General features: G+C 41.2%; 1 protein-coding gene across 3 annotated transcripts in view; it reads left to right on the forward strand.

Annotated features, from left to right (window-relative positions):
- Tmem117 (transmembrane protein 117) overlaps nucleotides 1-26935 on the forward strand; it is a 533134-nt gene that overhangs the window by 355132 nt on the left and 151067 nt on the right. For all 3 annotated transcript variants that reach the window (XM_023723617.1, XM_004638584.2, XM_023723616.1), the window contains one exon: nucleotides 1182-1279. In XM_023723617.1, the coding sequence (XP_023579385.1) occupies nucleotides 1182-1279 (98 nt within the window). The remainder of the gene's footprint in view (nucleotides 1-1181; nucleotides 1280-26935) is intronic.

A 26935-nucleotide genomic window follows, 5' to 3' on the forward strand; every position in this document is an offset into this window, starting at 1 on the left:
GTCTCTCATTGGAGTAAATATTTTAGTCCATTGTATCAAAGATCCTTACCCATTAGAATAAAAAGATACTTTTTCACCTTCAGTGATTTTCAAGCATAGTAGAGCAAAATGTGTACCTACGTAAACAAACTAGAAGATGGTGCAAGACACACGGCGTGAGAAGAGGCGGTCGGGAACCGAAGTTCTGCACCCGTGGGGAGCGCCACCAGGACGCCCGGGGTGCACAGCCAGGCTGCAGAAGACAGGCAGGGTGGCCAGGTTGCAAGCCGGGGTGTGCGTGTACTGCGCTGCACGGCAAGTTGAATGGAAAACAGGAAAAGGAAGAGAGAAGACAATATTTTAATTAATGAGACAGCGAAACTCTAGACACATCACGATGTATTTGGATTTTGCACTTTCTGACTTAAACTTAATATGCTATTTTATTTGTTACATGCAAGGTATAGTAGAAGAATGTGGAGATTTTAAAAATAGTCATTATGGTACCAGACATTTTACCATGAACTTCCCTCAAAGTAGTCCTGCCTTGCTTTGCATCTGCTTGTGCCATCCTTCTTGGCATTTTCTGGAGCAAATCTGGATACTTTTAAAAGTGTCGTTAGTTGCCTCATGGGGGCTGTCACGGTGTCCTAAACTGATTGAGAACATTTACCTCTCACGCCCTGCAGGATCTGTGAATGAGGTGGAGAGGATGCACACCATGCGTGTATTTATTTTATATTTATAGTAAAAGACACAATGCCAGTAATCCCTCTAGAAGCACTGGAATACCTCCCCACACTTGGAGCACAACCCATACTTATGACAATGTGTCTTTTGCTACAATAACTTTAAAAAATGGAAACATTCACTGTGCTTTTTCAGTCATAGCTCATGTGTTTATTTCTGAGGAAACATTAGCATTCAAAGGTGCCTGCAGACACATGCTAATCTTAGCTGATATTTAAAAAGTTTCATTTGACATGTTGAATGACCTAAGTTGTGCTCAGTCAGTACACAGAGTCCAATAAACCACTGAAGGTTTTCACTGAATGAGGTACATACGAGCCTCTCATATTGACCTTTTCATAGTCTAATGTTAAATTATGTACATCTACTCTCAGTAGAGTGTAAATTATGTTTATTTAAATCTGAATTGAAGGTTTCTGAAGATGCTAAATAAGTTCCTTTGATTGCTTCAGGTCACTGATATGATGCTTCAGGACAAAACTTATCCAGATTGGGGAAAATCTGCAAGGGCTTTTTGGAAGAAAGGAAAAGTGAGAATCATTTTATTCTGGTAAGAAATATTTCGTTTATTGCTGCCTTGCCTTATTCACTGAAAGACTTGAGTTAGATGTAATTTTTCTCAGATGTATAGATTTCTACCTAGAGATGTTTCATATAATCATCTTATTTATGAATGTTTCTCCTCACATATTATTGCATGTATATCCTATAATCAAAGATAATCTCGTATCTTTTTGCATTTTAAGACAATGTTTTCTAATACAGTGATGTGCTGTTTGACTAGAAATAAATTTTCTTTTTTTTTTTCTGAGCAGAATATATTTCCTGAGGTAAAGAAAGCTCCCGTCTGAGAGAGGGACAGGAGGGGGGCCTGAGCAGGTAGCTCCCCAGGACAGAAATACATTTTCAATCCAGGAAAAATAGACTGGTCAGAGGAAGCAGTACTTCACTGGGATTATGGGCATGTGCCACCATGCCTGGTTTCAGTGGTCAGCACGGTGTGAGGTCAGCACAGCATGTGGTACTGGGGATCGAACCCCGGTCCTTGCACTTGCCAGGTTGGTGCTTAGCCCACTGAGCTATGTCTCCAGCCTGGCATGTTTTATTTACATTCTTTCTTTTTGTGCTTTGGCACTATCCTTGTAATTAAAAATGATACATGTCTCATAGGAATTCATGTTTGGTGGGACACCATTATTTACATGTATTTGAACATGTTAACATAGAAAGGATGGAAATGTAGAATTGCAAGAAAGCTGGGTGCATCTGACAGTGGGGCATCCTGCTAGCACGGTGGTCGTACAAAGAAGTTACATAAGCTAGTGCTCAGAAACACTGTAATTTATGATAGTTTATGCTGGAAAATTTCAGCCCATGCACCTGCCTTTTGGAAGGAAAGGAGAAAAAAATCTGTATTTTTGGATTTAACTCTGGACTTTTTTCAATATGAAAACTACAAAAATCACTATAAATATGCATTTGAAGGAAAACAATCGATGTTATGCTTGGTGTGTCAGCGCAGCTGTTAAGCGTTACTAGTGGTCTGTGACATCTTAAACACACTTCTTAGATAAAGAAATGTTGGACTTTGGAAGTATGAAAATGGATATGGTCTTGTAGCTGTTTATTCATGCCTTGTCTGTATGAGACAAGTGTAGCCAAATTTATTGTGTGGTTTAACCTCTGTATACTTTTCTGCATTCCCTCATATAGCATGTTGAAAAAATATAGTAATTATCGCAAATATATATTGAAGGTACATTTTGCTACAAACACAGGACCTTGCAGCATATGCATCTACTCATTTAATCCTAACAATCTTGTGAGGCAGGTACTTTATTACAGGCCTAGGTCTCTGACAAATCTGTCATTGTAGTTTGCACCCTGTGGGAGAATGAAGGATATATAAATTAGTGTTATGGTTTGTGTGTATTTGTCCTCCCAGATCCTCATGCAGTCATAAGGCAGACTTCTAGAGTTTATGTTTAGATCATGACCCACTGGGATTATGGATGTGAGTGCTGCTGGGATTATGGGTGTGAGTCCTACTCCCAGCCTGGAGTAGATGGATAGCCTGAATGTCATTTAAGGGAGATAGCCTTCCTTTCTGTAGCCATTGTTGCCACTGTTCCTCTCATGTGCTCTTGCTCTTCTACCACCATGAACTGCTGCCCTCTGCCGTGTGCCAGTCTGCATTGGAGCCACCTTTGTGTGGACTCAACCCTCCAATAACTGTGAGCTAAATTAACCTTTCCTTCCTTCATTCTGGGTGTCCAGTATTTGTCCCAGCAATGAAAGAAGAGCAACTGAGACACAATTTGGTACTGTAGGGGGTCATTGCTGTGGCTAAACCTGACCATGTGGAATACAAGCTTTTGGGAATGGCTTATGGGAAGAGAGCAAAGGTTTGCAGAGGTCGTCCATTAGTGAAGAGCTGGAATGCCTTCAGCTCTTCTGTAGGGGAGATTCTGAAGACCAGAAGGCTGATAGCAATCCTGCCTATAAAGACCAGGCTGGGGAGGTTTCTTCTGGGAAGAAGGACTGCACTGTTGTTGAACTCCACATGATTTGTGCTATGGCTTGGCAGAAAGCCTGTTTGAATTTTGCTCATGTCCAGAGACTTTGCTTGAGACTGAGATTAAGTATGGTAGACTGAATAATCTTTCAAAAGACATTTCAAAGTAGCCAAATATTGAGGGAGTGGCATGGCTATTGTTGGGGGCTTTAACCAGATTTATGTTGAGAATCAAGAGCAAAGAGCCCAGCAGGATGATTTTAAATGTTTTGAGTATGGCCACAAAGTAAGCTCTAATAAAGCTGTGGAATGCAAAGATAGAGCTGAGAGGATCTCCACTGCCAGGAAGGAACAGGAGAATCAAAAGGATGGCTTGAGGGCATCTCAGGGGGCAGAAGGTCTTCACCCTTTGCAGTCTCCAAATTGTAAAGGTCAAGGACTTTGCCTTGAGGGGAAAGCCACTGAGCTCCATGTTCCAGAATGGTGGCAGGGGCCACATCAGGTTCTAGAATGGTGCCAGCATGGAGAATTTATTTCTCAGAATCAGGGTCAGAGTGCTCAGCGATCCAGGCACTTGACCCCTGTAGGCAAGAGAGAAGGAAGCCTGGCTACTGCTCCAGCTGGCAGCAGCCCTTGGCATCATCCATGTGGCACTGGTTTTAGGCGCATTCAGATTGCAGGAGTTCTGAGGTTAAGAAGTCTTCCACCTCGATTTCAGAAGAAGGCCTGGGAGGCCAGGCAGTGTGCTCCTGAGAGGGCACTGTGTGAAGCTGTGAGTGAGAAGCCTATTCAATGGAAACCCCAGAAGACTGGAAAATCCAGGAATGTGGATCATCTAAGGGAAACTGCAAAGAGGAAGTGAAGCTGGCCTAAGAAAGATGCCATGGGACCTACCACCAACAGTGCCATAGGAGTTGAACCACATGGAGCTCACAATTTATCACAGATTACTTCAGATGTTCCACAAGGACCTACAGGATTTAATGTTTGTCCTTCTGGATTTTGGACTTGCTTTGGTTCCAGTGCTTGGTATCTTGCTGTGTGTACCTTTTGGAATGGTAATGCTTATCTTGTGCCTTTGAATGTTAGAAGTATTTAAATTTTCATTTGTACAGGGGCTCACAGCTAAGAGTTTGCTTTAGATCTTGGAGGAGACTTGAGACTTGGACTTTTCAGCAATGCTGTAACTGTTGGGACTTTGCCAACTCTTAGAGATGGACTAAAATGCCTTTTGCATAAAGGGATGTGCATGAGTCTTTGAGGGTCCAGGGGTGGAATGTTAAGGTTTGTGTCTAGTTGTCCCCCCCCCAAATCATCATGCAATCATGGGGCAAACTGCTAGAGTTTGTGATTAACTCATGATCCACTGGGATTATGGGTCTTAGTACTGCTGGGATTATGGGTACGAATACTACTCCCAGCCTGGGGCGGATAGACTGAATGTAACTTAAGGGAGCCAGACTTCCCTTCTGTAGCCGTTGTTGCCACTCCTCCTCCCAAGTGCTCTTGCGCTTCCACTGCCATGGACTGCTGCCCACTGCCATGTGCCAGTCTGCCTTGGAACCAGGTGTGTATGGACTGAAACCTCCAGTAACTGGGTTCAGTTAACATTTCTTTCCTTCATTTTGGGTGTCTGGTATTTGCCCCAGCAACAAGAGAAGAGAAACTAAGATCATTGGTATGCACATTATCAAATGCTTATCTTTAATTCTTCTTTAGCTGATTGTGCTAAATAAGAACATCCAATTCTATGAAACTTCCCACCCTGTAGAACTCTCTTCCGGGGAGCTGAGGGTTGTAACTAGGAGGGAGATGTCTGAAGTGTTATGAACTAGCTTTCGAAACAACAGCCTCTTGCTGTGTGTACACACACTTGGCACTAGTTAAGGTGTGCTCAGGATCAGCCGACTGATGGGTGCCAGGTCCCGATTTGCACGCATGATTTGCAGAGGGGAGCCCTGCCTGTGGAACTCTGAATGCCCGTGATTGTTACTAGCCGTGCTTGCTCACAGTTGCTTCATAAGAGAGTCCATGCTAGACGTTTTTCCTTCGGCATCTTAGTATAATTTTCCTTGTCATTCTGGTTCTCCAACAATCTCTTTTATACAAATGGGTTAACTTTGGCATATGTTGTATGAAACATAATTAGACATTTTAAAAATAATAATTGAGCTGGGCATGGTGGTGCAGGCCTGTTATCTCAGCACTTAGGAAGCTGAGACAGCAAGATTGACATGAGTTTGAGGCTAACCTGAGCTACATAGTGAGTTCAAGGCCATCCTGGACCACATAGCAAGCCCATACCTCAAAATACCGCCCCCCCCCAAAAAAAAGGATAGTTTAAATATGGTCACTGGCAAATAGGTAATATGCTTAAATGAAGAGGGCTCCAAAGCTCACGTTGAAGCTCGTACTCATTGTTCCTGTAAAATCCCTAATGACTAGATAATGTACTTGAGAGGGTCTCTTTTTTACTATTACTATTGAAAAGGAGTTCTTGAATCACATCAAGTAGAAAATAACTGATTTAAATTTTTAAATGCCACTTTAAAATGTTTCTATTTTACTCATTTTTTTACAGTTACATTATCTTAACGACGCTATTCACAGTTTTTAAAAAGGAAAATCTAATGGAAAAAGTTGAATATAGAAATCATGTAGGGAGCCAAAAGATCTTCCTTTCTGTTCATGCTTCTCAGATAAAAGGGATTTAGTGAGCATGAGGGGCGTTTGTTTTTCTTTTTAGCTTTAGGAGATAAAATACAGACAGCATTGGCAAGATCTTAAATAAGAGTATTTGCATACTATGCTTCACCCTCTCACACAGTGGTATTTTGACTCTGCTCTAGTTAAAGAAAGATTAGTGTAAAAATTGGTGGCAGAGGAGAAACTTCGGCGAAGGACACCTTCACAAATTTCAGGGTGATTGTGTACAGTAGTTTGAACAAAGTGATTTTTTCTAGTGAACTTCCCTTTAGTCCTCGTGTCTGCTGTGCTCACAAATGCCCGCAAGGAGCTCTGTGCCTTGGAGCCATGAGGCTGTGTTTTTCCTCGACAGTTCGTAATAGATGTCTCGGAATGGACAACACTCATTCCAGGTTCTCTCTGTAACTGTGCAAAGATGAGGTCACCGCAGCACTTGGGCTTTCATATTAGGAGAATAAATCATAGATTTATTTGAAATAGTAAATGAAAAAGGAGGAATATTCATTGATCTATTCCAAAGACATTTTCCCATAACGTTTAATAATAAAAGAAATAAGGATCTGAGGATTCAGCATGACGGTCTTCCACTTTTCTGTTTTTAGAGGTGCTGCCAATCGCCCTTTTCACTGCCATGTCTGAAGTGGAAGAACAGATACACAGAACACAAGGAATATGGTTTCCATTTAATCTCCTAGATCCCTGTTTTATTTATTCCCTCGAGTAACAGTTGGTATGCTTATGTTGGGGGGCACTTTGTGGTGGTGTCTCCCCAAGACTTACCTTGTTGTCATTGTTGTCTAGGGAGACACACTTATTCATACTCCGCGGAGGGATTGGCAAAGGAGGGGTTGGAAGTCGGGCATCCTTCCAGACACATGAAGGGATTTCATTTTGCTGCCCTTTCTTATTACATGATTTGTTTTGACTAACAAAATTGTGAATAAAAGTAGCGTGTGTCAAATCTTAGTAGAATACTTCATATTCATGGAGAAGTCCTGAAAGAAGTTCTTTTCCTGGTAGCAGTTGAGGAATCTTGTGTCTAGCTGAAAAAAAAATGCAGGATAAACCCAGCATCCTGAACAACTCAGTGGACAAATGGAGTGAGTATGAAGCAAGTCACTGAGATTTGGGGATTTGGGGGCCTTCTGACGTGAATAGAAATTCGTCCCTAGAAAGGGTGTGTTGCCATCACCGGAAACTGGCAGTTATGGGCCACACGTGGCAAGACTCTGGTGGTGGGGGCTATGGAGATGGTGATGCAGGGGAGACAGTGGCCATACGCTTGGTGGACGCTGTGGTCTGTGATTACTCGGCAGGCACAGCAGAAGCTGGGACGCAAGATGGTGGTTGTGTGCGGCTGCATGTCTCTGTGCATCGCCGTACCCTTCCATTCTATTCTGCTGTGTGAAGAGGCTGATACTGCTTTTGCTTTTTGACTGAGTGTCTTGTATTCTTAGGTAGGCTAATGGCTTGGGTGGGCATTTCTTAGTCTTGATCACCTTAATTCTTAACTAGGAAACAAGTGTAGTGAGTAATATTTCTCCTGCTCTGAATATCGTAATTACTAAAGTATAACAAAGGGGAATTAGTTGTTTAACTTTATCCAGATAAAAGTAAATCAAGAAAACATTCTATGTTAATTTACATTCACTGTGGTATGGGAGAGTAATATGATAATAGCAATGGTAAATAATGAAAACACCTAGAAATTAGGGGAAATGTCAGGCAGAGGAGTTTTAGAAATAACTGCCAATATTTAACATTATGATTTCTTTGAACTCTCTCCCTCCTTCCCTCCCTCCCTCCTTTCTTCCTTCCCTTTTTCTTTCCTCTCCTTCCATTCATCCTTTATTTCTTTTGACAAAAGGTATGTGATTTACTAGATTTCACAGTCTCTTATAGACTATAATGCTATTTTTATTGCAATGTTAAAATGATAAAGAGCGAACTCCAGAGAGCAAACTATAGACCGTTGAATGTAAATCATATAGAAGCAGACTTTCTTTTCATGTATGAGAAAATTCCCTAAATAGTGCACCCTGCCAGTGTGGAATGTTTCTATCCAATGAGGTCTGGAACTCTTCACTGGTTAAGGTGCTTTTGCAAAGCCTGAGTAACAGTAAGTTAAGGCTGCTGTAGAAAGACTCCCACAATGAATGAAAAAAAAATCACTTTTAGATATTTTAAACTTGAAGAGTCTTGAAGATTTTGACCAGAAAAAATGTTACATATTTTCCACTTTCTCACAGAGGTAGTCATTATCATTTAATATACTTTCTAATTCTTTTCAATAGGTTTCTGTAAGCCTAATTGTCCATTCTTGATTAAAAGCTGCCTCTGTAATTGAGGGAGAATACGTTTTTTAAAAATCAGACCTAGTGAGTTAGTTACCTTAATTTTCACTTGATCTTGGCCAAAAGGCTGAGAAGTAATAGTTACCATAATTTTCAACAAAACTCTAAGCTAGAAGGCTGAAATTTAATTAAGGATACTTCTAAAACTTGAGACCCCAAACATTCAGGAACGTGCTTCAACTGACTCTCACCAGATGTGAGACAAAAAAGTCTGGATAAATAGGTGATTCATATCACATTATTGTATTCTCTTATATGGATATGCTCATTTAAGAGGTAAATTCATTTTTATAACTGAGAGATTTTACTTTTAGGCATATATATGTCTGAATATTACCGCAGCCCTGTGCCCTGTAAGCAGTCTAACATTGCTAAGAGTGGCTGTGTTTGATTAACTTCTTTAGCACACTGAGTATAATGTAGTAGTGGATCACAGCCCAGCTTTTCACCTCCTGCCTGGATTTCAGTGTGGGCATCACTACTCACTGTTGTGTTTAGTTTAACTTTCATAGATTTGCTGCATTCCCTTGGTATTGGTGCTAAGTGCTGTCCATGGTTCTGAGAACACAAGTTTGAAAGAAAAAAATGTGGATTTTGGCAGTGTGACTTTCAGTCCAGTGAAAGAAGGTGGGCGGGACAAGGTAGTATCAGCTGTGGGTGTGGGTGCTGTATGTGATGCTAAGAAAGCTCCAGGTTGTAGCTTCATAAGGATTTAGTGCCGTCGGTAAATGGATGCAACTAGAGAACGTACCCTTAAGTGGAATAAATCAGACCCACGTGTGCAAACATCATATTGTCTCCTTAGTATGAGAACCTGAAAGAGAAAAATTGAATCTGTAGGGTATAATCAACACTGGTAAAAGAGAATGAATTTATTCAAGAGGAAAGAGTTACTGAGTTGAGGAGAAGGACAGGATAGGGAGTGGGGGAAAGAGATATATCTATGTATGTAAGCAGGATGCTTTCAACAATTGTACTGTGCACTTCTGGTTTATGGAAAGAAGCAGATAGTGCTTTAATTTCTTTGGTCTCCTTTTTTAAATTATTTGTGCTTTTTGTCTTCTTAATTTCTTATACATTTCTTTCTTCCAATTTTACATGCATATATCTGGTAATAAGAATAACTGGCTGAAAGACAACTCTATGTATTACATCAAATACTGTGAAATTCATATTACTTCATTAAGTGAAAATCTATATCATTTGTAATTTTTTCTGTTTTAATTTTAATTTGTACTCTTTAAAAAATAAAAAAAGAAAGAAAAAAGCCACTAGCTCCAAGCCACTGTGTCCTCCCAGGATAAGCAGGAGTCAGGAGACAGTGTGATGGGGCAGGCATATGGCGTGAGGGTGAGGGAGATGTCAGGGGTAGCACTGAGAGTTGAGGCTTGGGCAATGCAATGGCTCATTACTGTGCCCACAGAGATGGGAGATGCTGTGAGACAATCAGCCGTAGGGAGGAAAGATGAGTGCACAATTGAGTATGTTGAGGTTAAAGTGCCTCTAAAGGTACCCAGGATACAGTTCTCTGTGTGGAGAGTAACTTGGTAGTGGACTTAGAGACAGAACTGCATTACAGTTTATTTACTTATTTTAAAATCTTTATGTATTTATTTATTTGGTACAAGGTCTCACTATGGGGCTTGGACTTGTACTGATCCTCCTGTCTCAGCCTCCTCAGTGCTGGGATTACTGGTGTGCACTGCCACACCTGCTTCTGGTGGTGCACCCAGGATGGGGCCAGCAGGGCATGCAGTACCAGGAATCGAGCTCAGGTCCTTGCAGTTGCCAGGCAGGCACTTATGCCACTGTGTTATCTCCCTGCATTGCAGTTTACATGTCTTCCTTCAGACAGATGGTATCTAAATGTAGATGGAGTTTGAAGGTCAATGATTGGGTACAGAGTGAGAAGAAAGATCTGCTAGTGTAAAACCCATACATCTCTCTTATTTAGGACGAGGCAGATTTCTACAAAAAGGGCAGAGAGTGGGCATGAAGACTGATGAACCAAAAGGTTTGTGACATAGATGTCAAGGAAAGAGTTTATCTTGGCATCTGACAGAGGCAACAATAGATAAGTAACATCAAAATACAAATTTTCCATGATATTTAATTCAAGAAAACCATTAGTGGGGACATTAGCAAAAGTGGCTTTCTGGAGTGGCCTTCATAGAAGACAGATAAGTTCTAGGTCATGGCATGACCAGGAGAGGAAGTGTTGGGAGCGTAGGAAATAGCCAATAGGCAAGAAGATGGGAAAGATATGTGTATTTGGAGATGAATATTCCGTAGGGAAAACTGAAACATACTTACAGATTGGACAGTGTGTTGATTTATCTTATGTACCCTATATCCATTTTTATTGACGAGACAAAAAAGTAATTACTTTGAATTACTTGTATTATAAACACTAAATTAAGATATCTTTAAATTCTGATGAAATTTAAGATATCTTTAAATTCTGATGAAATTTTGATAGGTGTGTAATTCTCATTTTGTAGTAGGAAGATTAAGAATATGTAGTTTTAATATTATATCATCTTTAAAGTTTAAAGAAATAAACTAAAGTAATGAGTGGTGATTTTTATAAATACTTTTGCCTTTATCACATCAAGATCAAGAATAACAACTTATTCATCATGTACTGAAGCACATAGTGCAATGCGTGTCATGCAATCAACATTATATACTGTCTTGCTTGGTTGATTATTTTGGTGCAGACTTCAAATCTGCACCAAAATAATTGTCTGTATTTCTAAAAATCATTTAGATAGAAGTCTTAATTGAAAATAACCAAAAGATAATTTCTTTTTTCTGCACCAGGGATTGAACTCTGGACCTTGTGCTTGCCAGGCAAGCACTTATTCTACTGAGCCAACTCCCCAGCCCTTGTATTTTGAATTTATGGTTAATGTGTTTATCATAAAATTTATAAAGTATATGACATTATTTTCCCTGAATAAAACAAATACTTATTTTTAATACTTTGAGCATTCATCTGATCTAGGATATTCTGATCACTCTTCTTACAACTAGAAAGTTGATTAAAGTATTGAGATTTGTATAACTGTGGTGAGACAACATTGTCCTTATCCTGATACTAATCCTGATTTTTGGTTTAGGGATATTTTCTTCGTTTATTAACGGGAAGTGGAGTAGAAAGAGAAGGAAGTTAAGTGAATCTTTAATTACTTAAATGCTACCCTTTATTATATGCCTTCATTTGAGTTGCTCAACTCTGGAAATAGCAATATTGAGCTCAAGAATGGCCGCGGGCTTACTGACGTTTGGGAGAATGTGCCCTTGCATGGAGGTTTGGAATCGCTGCAGAGCTTCTGTGTCACAGGCATTAGAAAGCCTTCCCCTTCAACCTTGAAAGTGCTGGCTCAATGAACACTCTCCTGAGCCATGAGGCTTTGACCCCCCTTACTGTTTCTAAAGTGCTTGTCATGTTTTCAAAGTTTCTCTGGTTCACACATAACATACGATATTATGCATAGGATAATATACAAATTTGTATAAATATGCAAGTTCAAAATGTGAATAACAAATTAGAGAAGAGAGAAGGCAACATGTAACCAAGCTTAGCAACTTGATCCCTTCCTGCAGGGCAGGAAGTCTCCCTGAACTGTCTTCTTTAGTCAGTGAAAACTTCACTTACTGTTCCCAGTTCTGCCTCTCCAAACCATGCCTTGACCTAGCACATGCCTGGATTCTGTCAGTGCCATTCACGCTAACAAAGCCGCAAATGTTACTATGACTCAGCCTTTAAGAATTGCAGCTCTTTCCACTTCTGCTCTTTCTCACACCTTAGTGACCATTCATGGAGTACTTCAGAGGGTTGATCTTCATTTTGCAAATATTTAAAAATTGATCTCTATGTAAATATCTCACTGAGAGATATGCTACTAAACTAATGTCTTTTACTCGCATGACAGCTCTCCTGCAGTAAATTGTTTAGTTTTGCGTGCGTTCACCAACATTTGCCCTGGTTGAATTAAGATTTTTTTTTTAACCTCAGGATGATTTTTATCGAGATAGTAGTCATTGTTTGAATCATCTGGATCAAAACTGTCCATCAGCTTTCTGCAGGCCGAGTGGGGGAACGGTAAAGCCTTCGCATCACGGGAGTGCCGCTGAGTGCTCGGTGCCAGGATTCCCCGTGCTGCAGAGCTGGTCCTCGCACGGGCAGTCTGCGAGCTCGATTCTGTGCTGTTGCTCGCCGCTGGAAACTCACAACTGATTGGTTCTCAAAGCAGAATTGCAAGTAACCTGTAATAGAATTGTAACACCCTGATGTTCTCTAGAGAGCAAATTATCTACCAGGATCAAGTAGAACAAATTATTATTTGCTCAGTGAGACATGGAGCAGAGCTAAGGGAAGGAGAGAGTGCAGGGAAGCAGGACAGCTGCGGCCAGCAGCCGTCCCCATGAATGACTAGTCTATTTCGGGATCAGAGTTCTGCTCTCCCAGATCCAGCCTGCATTGCCCGCAGCACTGATGGTCACATCGCAACGTCACTGTCCTACACCATCCCCAGGGGTCAGATCCCTCCTGTTAGTGCCTTCCGCCTTCAGGGTAAGACCAGTTTAATTAACTGTATTAAATGTTGGAATGCTTTGCTGTTCGTCTTTGTGTCTACGAAGTTGCCCATAAACATGGAATCTATAGGCCAGTGTCATAGGTCAGATAAAGCAGGCTTTGAGTTTGTTTTCACAAGGTTAAGTAAAACTTCCTTTAATAGCTGCACGTATGAGTGACTCACATTCCTGAAACCAAGAGGAAACAGTCTTTCCATGTGCAAGCTAGTGTTACAGTTTGAAACTGAAATGTACGCCAAAGTCTCATGCATTGAAGAACTGGTCACCAGAGCTCTGGTGTGTTGCTGTGGGGGCCTGGGGAAGGTGGTGCAGTTATGAGGGCTTTGACCTCACCAGTGCACTAAACAACTGAAGGACTTACAATTAAGTGAAATTGTCTGGAGGAGGTGGAAGCTTTGGAGGATAGAGCGAGGTTGGAGGAAGTAGGCACAGGGGCAGTGGGAGGGAAGCTCTGGAAGGGGGTCTGTCTGTCTGCCTGCCTGCCTGCCTGTCTGCCTGTCTCTCTGTCTCTCTTTCTGTCTCTCTGCCTTCAGCCTGCCACAAGGTGAGCAGCTTTGCCGTCATCACTCACAGTCGTAATGTTCATTCACCCTCATCTTAGTGCCAGAACTCGTGGACTGAGACCTCTGAGATTGTGAGGCCAAATAAACCTTCCTCTGTAAAGATTATTTCTCACCTATTTTGTCACAGTGGAAAGTTGGCTAACACACTAGGCATGATTTTCCTATGAGGTAGAGAGAACGGTAAGCTTCCTTATTTCCTCGTTTGTTCATGATTATACTTGTTGGTTGTGTTGAGCATTTTACCTATTATGCAACAGTAAATGAGACAGATATACTCTGGTCAGTAAAGATGCAAATCCTAGAAAGCCAAATAGAACAGCCCATGAAAAGGATCATGTGCCACAGCTGTCTCAGCCACTTTCCTGTCCCCAGGATGCAGTAACTGACAACCACACATGACAGGTGGAGAGGGTGATTTGGACTTGTATTGTCCACCCATATGTGAAGGAAACAGCAGAGTGTCACAGCTAGAGAGTAGAGGACAGCTTCCTGGCAGGCAGGAAGCAGAGGGAAGGGAGGCCCAAGGGCAGGAACACCCCCTTCTAGGTCATGTCCCCAGCAACGCAGCTCCAACCACTCCCACCTCGGCACAGATAGTCAGGTGTAGGCCTCTTCCTCGGATCCCCTTTCAAGCACAGGAGATGTCTGGGGGACATTTTGGGCTAAGTCATAGCCAATGACCAAGGCAGATTTATCTTTTGGAAATAAAGAGGACTCACCAGATGCAAATCAGTCAGTGTGAGTAAAATTCATTAACAGAATTAAGGACAAATCACGAACATCTCAATAAATGCAAAACATTATCTGATACAATTCAACATCTTTTCACGAAAAAAAAATTCTCTTGTCAGATTATCTAGGTTGGTAGCTCAGGGGGCTCAGCCTTAACAGGTGAAGGAGTGCGCCTTAACATCATGAAGACCATATATGAAAAAATGACAAGGCCGGCCAAATAGCTCAGCGGATTAAAGTGCCTGCAAGCAGGGGTTCGATCCCCAGGCCTGCTGTGCTGGCCCTAACTCTGGGGCGCTCTGAGATGACAATTGACACTGAGTGTGGTGGCACGTGCCTGTAATCCCAGCTCTTGGGAGGCTATAAACAGGTGGATCACTATGAGTCTGAACTAGTAATGAGACCCTGGACACCCCTAAAATGCAAAACAAACAAACAAACAAACAAACCCAAAAAATGACAGCTAACATCGAACTTAGCAGTAGAAACCTGGAAACTTTTCCTCTAAGCAAAACAAAGAAACCCATTATTCCCACTTCAGTTCTACATGTACTGAAACCTCAGTAAGAACAAGGTATTAACCACGAACAAGAAATAGACGAGAGGTCAGAACTGTGGCATCCAGACACGGAAGATGTGTATCATTTCAGTTGTAGCAGACATACTGCCCGCCGGTGCTTATGTCTAGTGTCAGTCACTTTCCGATCTTTAGGAAAGAAATACTTGACCACACGTCATAAAGGAAGAGAGGTTCATTGTCACCTGATTTTAGTGAGCTCAGCCCATGGTCAGCTGCCTCAAGGCAGAAAGAGTGCGGCAGAAGGACGTGGCAGGAGAGCCGCACAGCCCACGGCACTGGGCAGAGAGAGTGGGAGCGAGGCGGGAGCTGGGCAAGAACGCGTCCTTCCCATTCTTGTCTCTCGTGGCCACCTCCAGCCAGTCTCCACCTCCTCAGAGCCCCCTTAGCTGCCAACCCATCAGTGGGTTAATGCCCTGGTGAGCACGGTGCTTCCGTGACCCAGTCCCCTTCAGAAAGCTCCATCTCTGAACACAAGGCTTCTGGTCACATCTCGCTCTAAAGCGTAACTCCCCTCTACTGAATATCCACCCAGGCTTACTCTAGGGCCACCACCCTTTCTTCAGTGCTTTCTGTGGCCCCAGTACTGGGCTCTTCATGGTCTCCGTGTCTTCATCTGTGCTGCTGCTCTACGAAGAAAAGCTGAGAGCTGAGTGTAGGCTGGCTGATTTCAGCAGCTGCAAATGCTATACCAAGTATATTCAGTTCTTTAACACATTTAAGCAGAATCAGCTGTATTTTTAACATATGTATTTCCTGTAATATTTTCTTTCTCCTTGCATATGGGCTGAAGTTGGCTAAAGAAAGATATAAAATCCAAGAACCTTTAGAGTTTACCTGCTGGTGTTGTAATACTGTCATCTTTTTGACAAACTGAAATCAAATAAGTGACTTGCTCCATGTCACAGAATGAACTCAGGTCCCTGTGGCAGTGAGCACACAGCCCTGCTTACTCCCAGTGTGATAGCCTTTTCACTGTTAGTCCTTCTCAGTGTACTATTTTGTTTAAAAATCAATAAAATTCAACGTAAAGAATTTTCTGATGACTGGATAAAGTAAGGTAATAGCTTTTATAAGCCAGTAGTAATAATCAAGTCATTCTCTGTAGTTTAACTTTATGTAATAATATATCATTTTATTTCAGTTACAGGAATTAGACAAGAAAAAATTATTCAGTATATAGTTTAATATGCCAATAAAACAGGATATATTAATGGAAGCCTCACTCAAATTTGTATGTAAAAGCCAAATGATACTTTTCTTGTTGGTGTATCTTCAGGGGATCTAAGGATTTAATTTCTTTAGAACACAAATTGATTGAAAATGAGATTCTAATATGATTCTTAAGTTTTGATAATAACAACAAGCTCAAAACCCCAGGATTTCACTAGGAAATACTAGAAATGAGAAGATATTAAACATTTTTAGCTAATCAAGAAATAACTAGATTCCATGGAAGATAGTGAGCCAGTGTTTCTCTAGCAGAATATATCTGCCAAATGAAATAATTAAACATTTTCTTGCAAAGTGCTTGCTAAAATTCCATGCTACTAAGTTGTCCTTATCTCAGGTTTGCTACGTGTTTGGGCAGGTATGAGGTGTTTGGAATAATTATCAAAGCAATTCACAGTAACATCCTAAGGAAATATTAAAATTATCTTTAGCATGATCATTTAATCTACACTATCCAGCAGAAGCTGCCCACTGGAAGAGCATTAAGTAACACTCAATGTGAAAGGAAAGAATGATGCTAATATGAATTACTTGGGAGAATAATGTTTGACTTGGAAGCTTAACACTAAAGACAATAGAAACTCCATATAAACAACTCTATTCTAATTTAAAATGGTAGTGCCAGTTAGGTTGGTGAGCAGGTTTTACCTGAGTGCTGGGGCTGCTCAGTGAGTATGTGAGTGGTGGAACCAGATCTCTCTGTTGCAGGGTGAAGTTACAGATAAGTGATGCTGTCATGAGCAGTGTGGAACTGGATTAGAGTCAGAGACGTATGCATTTTGTTAATAGACAGACAGATGGACAGATGCTGAGATGGCTTTACATACATTAGTGTGTGTAAGTCAGAACATACTCATGCAATTGGACATTTCAGTCTCAACACGCATCATGACAGTCATGTAAATTAAAATGGAGCTGGAAGTTCTTACTATCTAGCATTTTTACTGTAGTGCTTCTATGCCTCTAGTATTTGGTATAGTAACATGCTGCATGGATCTGTAGCCTGGGAGCAATAGGTTGTGTATGCCATATAGTGTGAGTGTGTGGTAGGCTCCGCTGTTTAGGTCTGTTTAAGTACACGGTACAGTGATCACACCATGGAGAAAAAGACACGTTTCTCAGAATTTACTCCCATTGTTAAGTGGGACATAACAGCATGTACCTTGTGTCTGCTGAAAGGGCTCAAACACAGCAACACCTTTGTAGCAACGAGCACACTCAGCGTTGAGATCTCAATGTCTAAAACCATTGTCCAATTTTCTGTAACAGGACTTTGGAAGAAATGACTCTTTCTTTGTTGGTCCAGGACTGAGACTATAGAAGATAATCTTGGAGAATCTTGTTATGTCAAAAAGTTCAGAAGAGAACTAAGACAGAGGAAAGAGAAGGCCATCCTGCAGTTTCTCTGTTAATTGGAGGGACCTTTTCCCAATTACGAAACCACCTGCTCTGTAGCTAGAGAGTTTGTTGCTTCGTGCGTCCTTCTGCACGGCCCCTCACGGCCTTGATGTGGCCCGTGTGCCGACCTTGCAATAAGTTCCTAACTGTGGCCTGCTTGTCTTAGTGGTAGTATTTTCCCACCAGTTTGGCAATACCTGAGGTATACATATATGCATATATGTGTGTGTTTATATACTACATATGTCTACACACACAGATCGACGATGTTCTGTTTAGAATGTATTTTCATCCATAACGGAGCTCATCTTCTCCTTGAGCATGCTCTCAACTGCTAGGACTTGGATTTGGGGAAATTGTCACACTTCACAGTATTAATCAGTGACATTGTGAAGTTTTTGTTCTTCGTGGTCCCTTTCGTGGACTTCTGTTGCACAGGAGACTGTCTGTAGGTAGCAACATCTACACATTTAGAAAAACAGAAGAAAAAATTTGGAGAGTTTCAGTACAAAGAGGTGACAAATGTTTGAGAAGATACAGCCACTTAGCCTTCTTTGGACACAACAAAATGCATGCATGTAGTGAAACATAATATGCCGTATTTTTCATGTCTCAGTTAAGTAAATGAATAAAACAAATTTTAAAGGACCTTCAGAAGATTCAGTCCTATTGGTTAAAACACACGTTTTTCACAGGTGTTTGTTAGTAGGAATCTCCCTCTTGTGCCTCTTCCTCTTGGCTTTCCCGTCCTGTTTTATGATGGTGAGGAGGGAAAGGTCTCTGCGTCTTGGCTGCTGTCGGTTGGCTCCCCGTTCTGTGTGCCCAGCGCTGGCCAATCTGGTCTCATTGGACCTGCCGCTTCCTCTGGTCACAGTACCGTCCCCATGCCAGGTCTCAGACATCTCTGTGCTGACTTCACACCTCTGCCACCCCCACAGCACCTTTGAACCACTTAGTGGATGCGGGAACTTGTGTGACATCTACAGGAATTTGAAGCTTTGGGGCAGGGTGAGGAGGATTGTAGTTTTCAGAAGGTTCTATCAGCAGTTGTGACAGTTTTATTTATTATTGACCTGAATGTCATTTTTTTGCACTGTAAAGAAAAGTAGAAACTCGAGCAAACAAACAGACAAAAGATATGATTGCTTCCCTCACTCAGCCGCTGGGTGCTCCCCTCCAAATGATGATGCCTTCCTGGGATGTGGTTCATCACTCCAGGTCTTGCCCTTCGCTCGCCTATAGCTTACTATGTTCTGTGCTTATTTCGCCTCGCTCCTGGGTTTTGCTGAGAAGTCTTCCCTCTGTGCCCCTGTCCTTCATACTTAATGAAGAGAACTTCAAATTCATTCTCATTCCATGTATACTTATAATGTCTCCTCTAATACTCTCTGTATACAATCTTACACATGTACAAAAGCCCACATACACATATGTAGTATCCAGAGATATACCAGATTCATCATAGTCCTTTACTCTATACTTTCATTATTGGCCCATCAAGATTTTTTTTTTTTTCTTTTTGTGGAACTGGGGATTGAACTCAGGCCCTTGTGCTTGCAAAGCAAGCGCTTATTCTACTGAGCCATCTCCCCAGCCCCAAGATGGTTTTAAAAACTATATGCCATGTTTGCTTTTCAGTGTAAGACTTTATAGCTTTCTTTCCTTGTCAGTCTGCTTAAGAATTCACACAATACAAATGCATTTCAGTTGGTTCCTTTGTCTCATCACCATCCAATGTCCATGCTCGTTTATAACCTCTGTCTGTCTTTGCATGGGTGCCCAGTCTAGAACAAAGGGGAGCCAGGGACGGGTAGTGATTTTTTTTAAAGGAACTTTAAAAGCGATGTCTTAATTTAAAAAAGAAATGCTTTTGACAAAGTGTCAAGAATTAGAAAGCATCTGAAGCAGGGTTTGGAAGTCACTGGGAAGAAGATTTTATTGCTGAGCTTCTGCCATACGAACGCGGTGCTCCAGCCCCTATGTCTGTAAAGCAGACTTCGCTTTGGAGTGCTCTCAGCAGCTGAACTACCTGGAAGCAATAGCATTTGCCATCGTGAATCAGTGAGGGCATTAGAGGGTAAATGGGGATTTTTTTTCGAAAAAACTCATCATAGCTTTGTTTTCAGGTCCACTTCATTTCAGTCATCCCCAGCCTTCCTTTCAGCCTCCCTGAAGATGTGCTGTGCAAGCTCAGGGCAGAGCTGCCAGGCATCTGCCCAGCATCTATTCCTTCCCTCTTCTATGGAGCAGGAATGTTAAGCTCAGTGCCCCTAGATGCGCATGTTTTATTCATGCTTGCAATCTTAGAAACAATCACGAATGTTGCATTTTCTTTGTACTTCACACATCTTCATCTACTGGTAATATGGGCTAAGGAAAGGAACAAAGACTGTATTTTGAAGGAAAATACATATTTTATCCAATCAAGAGAGAGCACATCACTTTTAGGTTTCCCCTCATACTAGAAGTGTCTGGCTGAGATGCTCTTCTAGTACACCATGAAGCACCACAGGGCTTGATGGCATGCAATTTGGCTATCCCAAAGAGGAAACTATAAACAGAAGACTACCGTGAATCTGTGTTAAAATGTACTTGGCATACATTTGAATTACCCCAGTTGCCATGCAAAAATAATGCAGTGAGGGCTGGCGAGATAGCTCAGTGGACTAAGAGCCTGCTTAGGCAAGCACAGCGATCTGGGTTCAATACCCAGTACCACATGCTGCACCGGCCCTGCCCCCTGGCATGCAGAGCAGCCCACCGAGACTAGGCTTGGTGATGCATGCCTGCAATCCCAACACTGGGGAGCTTGAAAACAGGAGGATCACTATGAGTCTGAGCTGCATAGTGAGACCCTGTGCCAAAGTATGTTAAAAAAAATAGTGCAGTGGTAGTTTCTGGACTTAAGAGAACGTTGTCAATATTGAAATTATCAAATGTATTTTTCTCCTGTGAATAAACAAGCTGATTTTTTAGCACAAAATCCATATATATATGGGGAATCTCTAAAAGATAGATGCTATTATCTTTCACAGAGACTTAATTTTATACTTAGATTTTATGAAGATAGTCATCATTTATTTCTAATAGGTAATTTTTAATATAGGAATGTCTTCATCATTGACTATACTGTGGCATGTTTTTCCTATACAAGACATGATTTTAAAGGCAAGGTTTGTGGGGTTAGTGAATTTGCTAGCTCCCATTGTTTACCTGCATCCATGCTGGGCAGCAGAAGACTTGATCTAAGCTGTCCACCCATCTGCACTGCAGGAATATTCTTTAGAAAATTCATGCTGACAGCAGGTTAAATTGCCATGGCTGAATCATGGGAGGAGGAAAAATACTCACACCTGAGACTCTCTACTAAGGTTGGTGCCTAAAGTACATCATCACATATTTTGGGGAATCTCTAAGAGATAGATGCTATTATTGCCTTAGTATGCAGAAAGAAATTGTGGTTAATCTAAATAACATCACAAAAACAGATTGTACATTTATATAGTGCTCTAAATGTTTAATAAAAGGATAGAAAAATAATGTAGTGCTTGGGCTGGGGAAATACTTTGGCAGTCGAAGCACCTGCCTGGCAAGTGCAAGGACCAGGGATCTATCCCTGGTTTGCTGGACTGGAATCCCAGGTCCGCTGTGCTGGCCACCGAAACCCGGCATAGGGGGGCATCCCTGTAATCCAATTGTTGGGGAGGTTGGACCAGGAGGATCACTATGAGTCCAAGTTGCATAGCAAGATCCTATACCAAATAAATAAGTAAATCTTAAAAAAATTAATGCAGCCCTTTGAGAGAAGCATTTTTTTCCTCGTGTGAGAGAACCACTACAATTTCCTATAGTCAGGGAGAGATACAAACATTTATTCAAGTTTATCTTATTCATGTGCTTCACCGGTACCATGTCCATGCAGGCACTATGGCCACCTTCTCCGTGTAAGTGGATTTTAACCTGGGAAGTGGCCTCTTTTATACAGATGGGATAAGGGAGACAGAGATAATGTCACTTAAGATGCCCTTAGAATATTGTAGTAATTGTGAAGGTTTTGATTTAAAAGTATCCCCCCAAATTCTGTGTGTGCGGAAGGGACCTGGGATGTGGGATTGCTCTTTGCATAAGTGGATCAGTCAGCAGATGAACTCAGTAGCCAAATGTGCCATTAGGATGCAGGGTCTGGTTGGAGAGGGTCATTCTTGTCATTAGCTTCTCCCTTCATGCTCTGCTTTCTGGATGCCATGAGTTGTACCTTTCACCCACCAGGCCCTTCCGCCATCGTGTTTCTGCCCTGAGGCCAGCCAACTATGTATTGAAACCATGAGCCAAAACCCAAACTTTAAGTTATGGGTGTTGGATATGTGGCCCAGTGAGTGGAAAGTGACTAAAGCAGAAATTGATAAAGGAAAAATCCAGTTGTTGCTGTAACTGTACCTGATTGTGTGATTCAAGTGGTTTGGGGAGGAATTTGAAAGGTTTAGAGACACAGAGACACACTAGAATGTTGTAAAAACAGTTCATGTGTAATGCTGGTGAGGGCTCAGAAGACCCAGAATGCCAGGAGAAACATGAAGAGTGCAGACCATACCCAGGAGGCTTCTGTTGGTAGCAAGGAGTCTTTTGGAGACTGGACTGGAGCCTGTGTGTGTTACATGCAGAAGGAAAATTTGCCTTCATTTTGTTCATGTCCGAAGGTCCAAAAACTTTGCAGGAGACCAGGATTTAGTGTGAACGAATTGAAGAAGGGGCATGGGGGTATGTTCTGGAAAAATATATTGTTGACTGTAGTGTTGTCTTTCTCTGCTGTCATGAGTTGTACACCTTTTCTTCAGTCCTGCTACTTTGCCTTCTGGCAGAGCCATGGTGCTGCCCACCCATGGAATGAATGTTTTCTGTAGGAGAACATTGAGAAGCAGCCTGTTGCTTGGCCCATGGTAGGGATGTACTGCTGGCTAACGTTAGCCAGATGTACAGTGAAAATCAGGAATGAAACTTTGATGTGAAGAGTTTTCATTTTCATCAAAAAGGAAGTATCTGCACAGTTGGGACTTCAGGGAAGTGGACTGTTGAAAAGATTGACATTAAAAAGAAGCACCTGCCTGGCAACTGCAAGGACCAGGGATCGATCCCTGGTTTGCTGGCCCTGGAATCCTGGATGCATGTGCTGGCCACCAAAAATGGGCGTAGTCGCGCATACCTGTAATCCCATTGTTGGGGAGGCTGGAACAGGAGGATCACTACGAGTCCAAGCTGAATAGCAAGACATTGTGTCAGGACAATAGGAAAGACAGCTCAAAACTGTCTTAGGAATTAACAACACCCAACTGTCTTCTGTCATGAAGATGCACCACTGTAAATCTTTCCTTTGAAAGGAGTGCTCTGGGCACACTGCTAAACAACTGTCCAGAAAATTGAGTTTCCAGGATCCATTTCATAGTGTTCATCCATCCAGGCAACCAAGGAACCACTACAGCCATGATGCAAGGGGGCCCTGGCTACTACTCAAGCTGTCAGTAACTTTGGCTTCAGCCACATGGTGCTGTTCTTTCCAGCATGCCCATGCAGGAGTTATGGGCTCAGGAAGGGTTCCATCCAGATTTCAGAAGAAAGTTTGGGAGATTTGGCAGTGTACCCCCAAAAGGACAGTGCATTGAGCTTTGAGAGAGAAGCTAAGAGTGGAAGGGAACCTTGGGAAGTTGGAGATGCCAAAGCATGGAACATCTAGGAAGGAAAGCAGTGGACAGTGAGGCAAGCCATTGAAAAGAGGCCATGAAGACTATAAGGGGTAATGCCACAGAGGCATAGAACCGATGCCCTTTGGAATTCACTTCTCATCGCAGCTACTCATGGGTGTTGGAAAGGGAACAACAAGATTTAATACTTGCCCTGCTCAGTTTCAGTCTTGCTTTGTCCCCATTCATTTCTATCCTCCCATTTCTTCCTTTGGGACTGGAAATGTTTACCCTGTGCTATTACATTTAAAGTTCTTAACTTTTTGATTTTTATAGGAGCCTACAACTAAGAATTTGGCTTGGATCTCAGAGGAGACTTTGGACTAGGATTTTTCAGTGTTGGAACTATTATAATTTTGGCAACTCTTAGAGATGGACTAAGTGCATTTTGCATAAAGAGACACATATTAATATTTTGGGGACCAGCAGCAGAATGTTATGGTTTAGGTCTAAATATCCCCTTTCTTCATTTTTCCATGTGTGGGGAAGGTGATGAGACCATGGGAACACTATGCTTATTAGTGGATTCACTGGTAGCTAAATGTACCCCTAGGAGGGAAGGCACGCTTGACGAAGGGGCACGGCGGTGTGCCCTGGAAAAATATACTGTTGACTGTAGTGTTGTCTTTCTCTGCTGTCATGAGTTGCACACCTTTTCTTCAGTCCTGCTACTTTGACCTTCTGGCAGAGCCATGGTGCTGCCCACCCATGGAATGAAAACTTGAACCAGAAATTCAGTTCTCATTCTCTAGTTGTGGACGTTGGGCTAGTGGTAGTTTGGTTGCACTTGTGAGAGGGTCACTTTCTGAGAGCTGCATCCTTAGTTTATTCATCATATGCGACCACCACAGCGTGTCCTTCTACAAATGAGGATGGCTATGAAATAAGAAGGACTTTTTTTGGCTGGCTCAGGCTGCCTTAAGGGCGGGTCTGGTGAGGCATGTGGAGCTGGAGATCGAATCGTGGTCCCCTGCACCTGTGTTTGCATGAGCAGGCGCTTAAACAATTGAGCTAACCCACAAGCCCCCGGCTATGACATAAAAAGGTGATATAATTGTAGAGAAACTTTATCTGGTCCTTGGTCCACTGTTAACTGGTTTCTTGTTATGGGATAACTACATTTTTCTTCTAAAAGTATATCCCTAGTCATCATACAGGGGGCCCAGTGTTATAGATTCCTTCTATCCTAAAGTAGCTAGAATTCATTTTATTTTCATATACAGTCCCAAATTCACTTCATTCACATGCTCACATACATATGGTATTTGCACAACGTGTGCTTAACATGTAAGTACACATTGGTTTGGACTGCACATGTCTCTCTCCAAATTCATGTAATAAATCTTAATACCCAGTCTAGCAGAATGTGACTCAATTTGGAATAGGAACTTTAAAGAAGTAATTAAGTGGACCAAAGACCTATTAATGTGACTGGAAACTTTAAAACTGCCTGGAAAAAAAATTGAATTGATGGTCACAGGCAAAAGCTTTCTGAATAGGACTCCATTAGCATAAGAAATAACAGCAAGAACCAGCAAGTGGGGTTACGTCAAATTTAAAATCTTCTGAAAAACAAGGGAAACAAAAAAGAGAAACAGTATCTTAGAGGATGGGAGAAAATCTTTGCTGGCTACTCTGTTACAGAAGATTAACAACCAGAATATATACAGGACTCAAAATATTTGAAACACACAAAGCATAATCCAGTCAATACATCAGCAAATGAATGGGATGGAAATTTGTAAAATGAAGTACAAATATCCAATAAGTATATGAAAACATGTTCAGTATCTTTGGATACCAGAAACACTCAAATCAAAGATACATTGAGATTTCTTCTCGCCCTAGTCAGAATGTCTATCATGAAGAATACAAAAACAACAAATTCTGGGGGGTGACGGGAAAAATAAACTTTTCTGCACGTTAGTGGGATTGTAATTTAGTACAACTGTTATGGAAATCAACATAGAACTTCTCCACAAAAACTAGAGCTACGCTTTGGTCCAGTGACAGCATTCTTAGGTATACTCCTGAAAAAGTTAAACTCAGCATAGTGTAGCGGTGCCTGCATGTCATGTTTGTTACTGTGTGGTTTACGATAGCTCAGCTACGCAAGCAGTCGAGGCACCTGTCAACATCCCAGTGGATAAAGAAAGTGGAATGAAATCATGCATCTTGAGAAGAATGGGTGAAATTTTAGACCATCAGAAATAAGTTAGATTCAGAAATTAAAACATTGCCTATTTCCTTTCATAAGTTGAATCTAGAAAAAAAAAAAGCCTGTGAAACAGAGATGACATGAAAGTAAAAGGCATTCTCCTAAAGAAGAAGAAAAAGATGATCCACAGAGAAGAACAATGGAAAACAGGTATTGGGTGGTCAAAATACGTTGTATGTGTGTATGAGCATGCCAGGACCAACCCCACTTTTCTGTGTAACTAATATGCACTTAAAACAATAGCAGAAGGATATAGTTAAGTTAAAATGAACTTTAAAACTTATTAAAGTGGGCTCTAGCCCAGTATGCCTGGTGTTCTAATAGGAAGAGGAAATCAGGGTACAGAGCCGAAACTATGAGAAGACACAGAACTTCCACTAGCCAAGGAGAAAAAGTGAGCACCACGATTTCAGATGTTTTTAAAAATTCAATTTTATTTTATTTTGAAGAGTAAAAACTGAAGCAAAAACAAATGGAAAAAAGGCAGAAATAAGGTAACATACAAGAACACCTATGTTACACATTTTCAAACCAGGAATAGCTACATAACAGTGGTTGTTATATTACCTATTTTTTATTGTCAAATCTGTTGCTCAGATTGACAGAGTTGTGCAAGATTGGACAAATAATGGAATATTAGCACTTGCTTTCAAGAAATCTTAATTTTTCCTGGTCTTTTTAAAAAATTAGTTTAAAGAGAGTATAATAATTGATAAGATATTAGAAACTGTACATTTTTAGAAGACCAGAATGAGAGGCATCAACTATGGGTTCTGTATCATACATTGCTGTCCTTGATGTAGCTGTACAGATTGCAGATATCAGCATACAGAATTAGTCAAGGTGAAAATTCTACACATTAACTGCTATTTTCAAAAACTAATGAGAATTATTAGTACAATCATCTCAGCCATCCTTTATAGGTACTTGTATGTTTTCCCCCTCTTCCTTTTTTCCTATCTTTTCTCCTTTCTCTCATCTTCATTGTTTAATCCTTAAATTCAGTTTCTTTCTATTTTACTATATTTCTTATACCTTTCAAGTTTATTTATTCTTTAAGGTTCTTACACTAGGGAGACATTGGGATATGACACATTGGGCTGCTGTAAACATGGGTGCACATATATCATTGTGGTATGATGTTTTCAGTACTTCTGGGAAAATACCCAGAAGGTGAATAGCTGGATTGAATGTTATTTTTAGTCCCAGCTTTTTGAGGAGTCTCCACATTGATCTCCATAATGGTTGTACCAGTCTGCATTCCCACTAGCAATAGAGAAGGGTTCCTTTTTCCCCACAGACTCTCCAGCATTTGTTATTAGTTGATTTCTTTATGATAGCCATTCTTTCTGGGGTGAGATGATAGCTCAGTGTTCTTTTAATTTGCATTTCTCAAATGGCCAGTGCTTTGGAACATTTTTTCATGTATTTATTTGCCACTTGTATTCTTCCTCTGAGAAATATGTATTCATATCAGATGTCCATTTTGAATTGGGTCTTTAAATTTTGGAGGCCGAATGTTTTTTAGTTCTTTATATAATTTAGAGAGAAGTGCTTTGTCTGAGTGATTGTT

This window comes from Octodon degus, unplaced genomic scaffold, assembly GCF_000260255.1.
Source record: "Octodon degus isolate 3935 unplaced genomic scaffold, OctDeg1.0 scaffold00100, whole genome shotgun sequence".
Lineage (NCBI taxonomy): Eukaryota > Metazoa > Chordata > Mammalia > Rodentia > Octodontidae > Octodon > Octodon degus.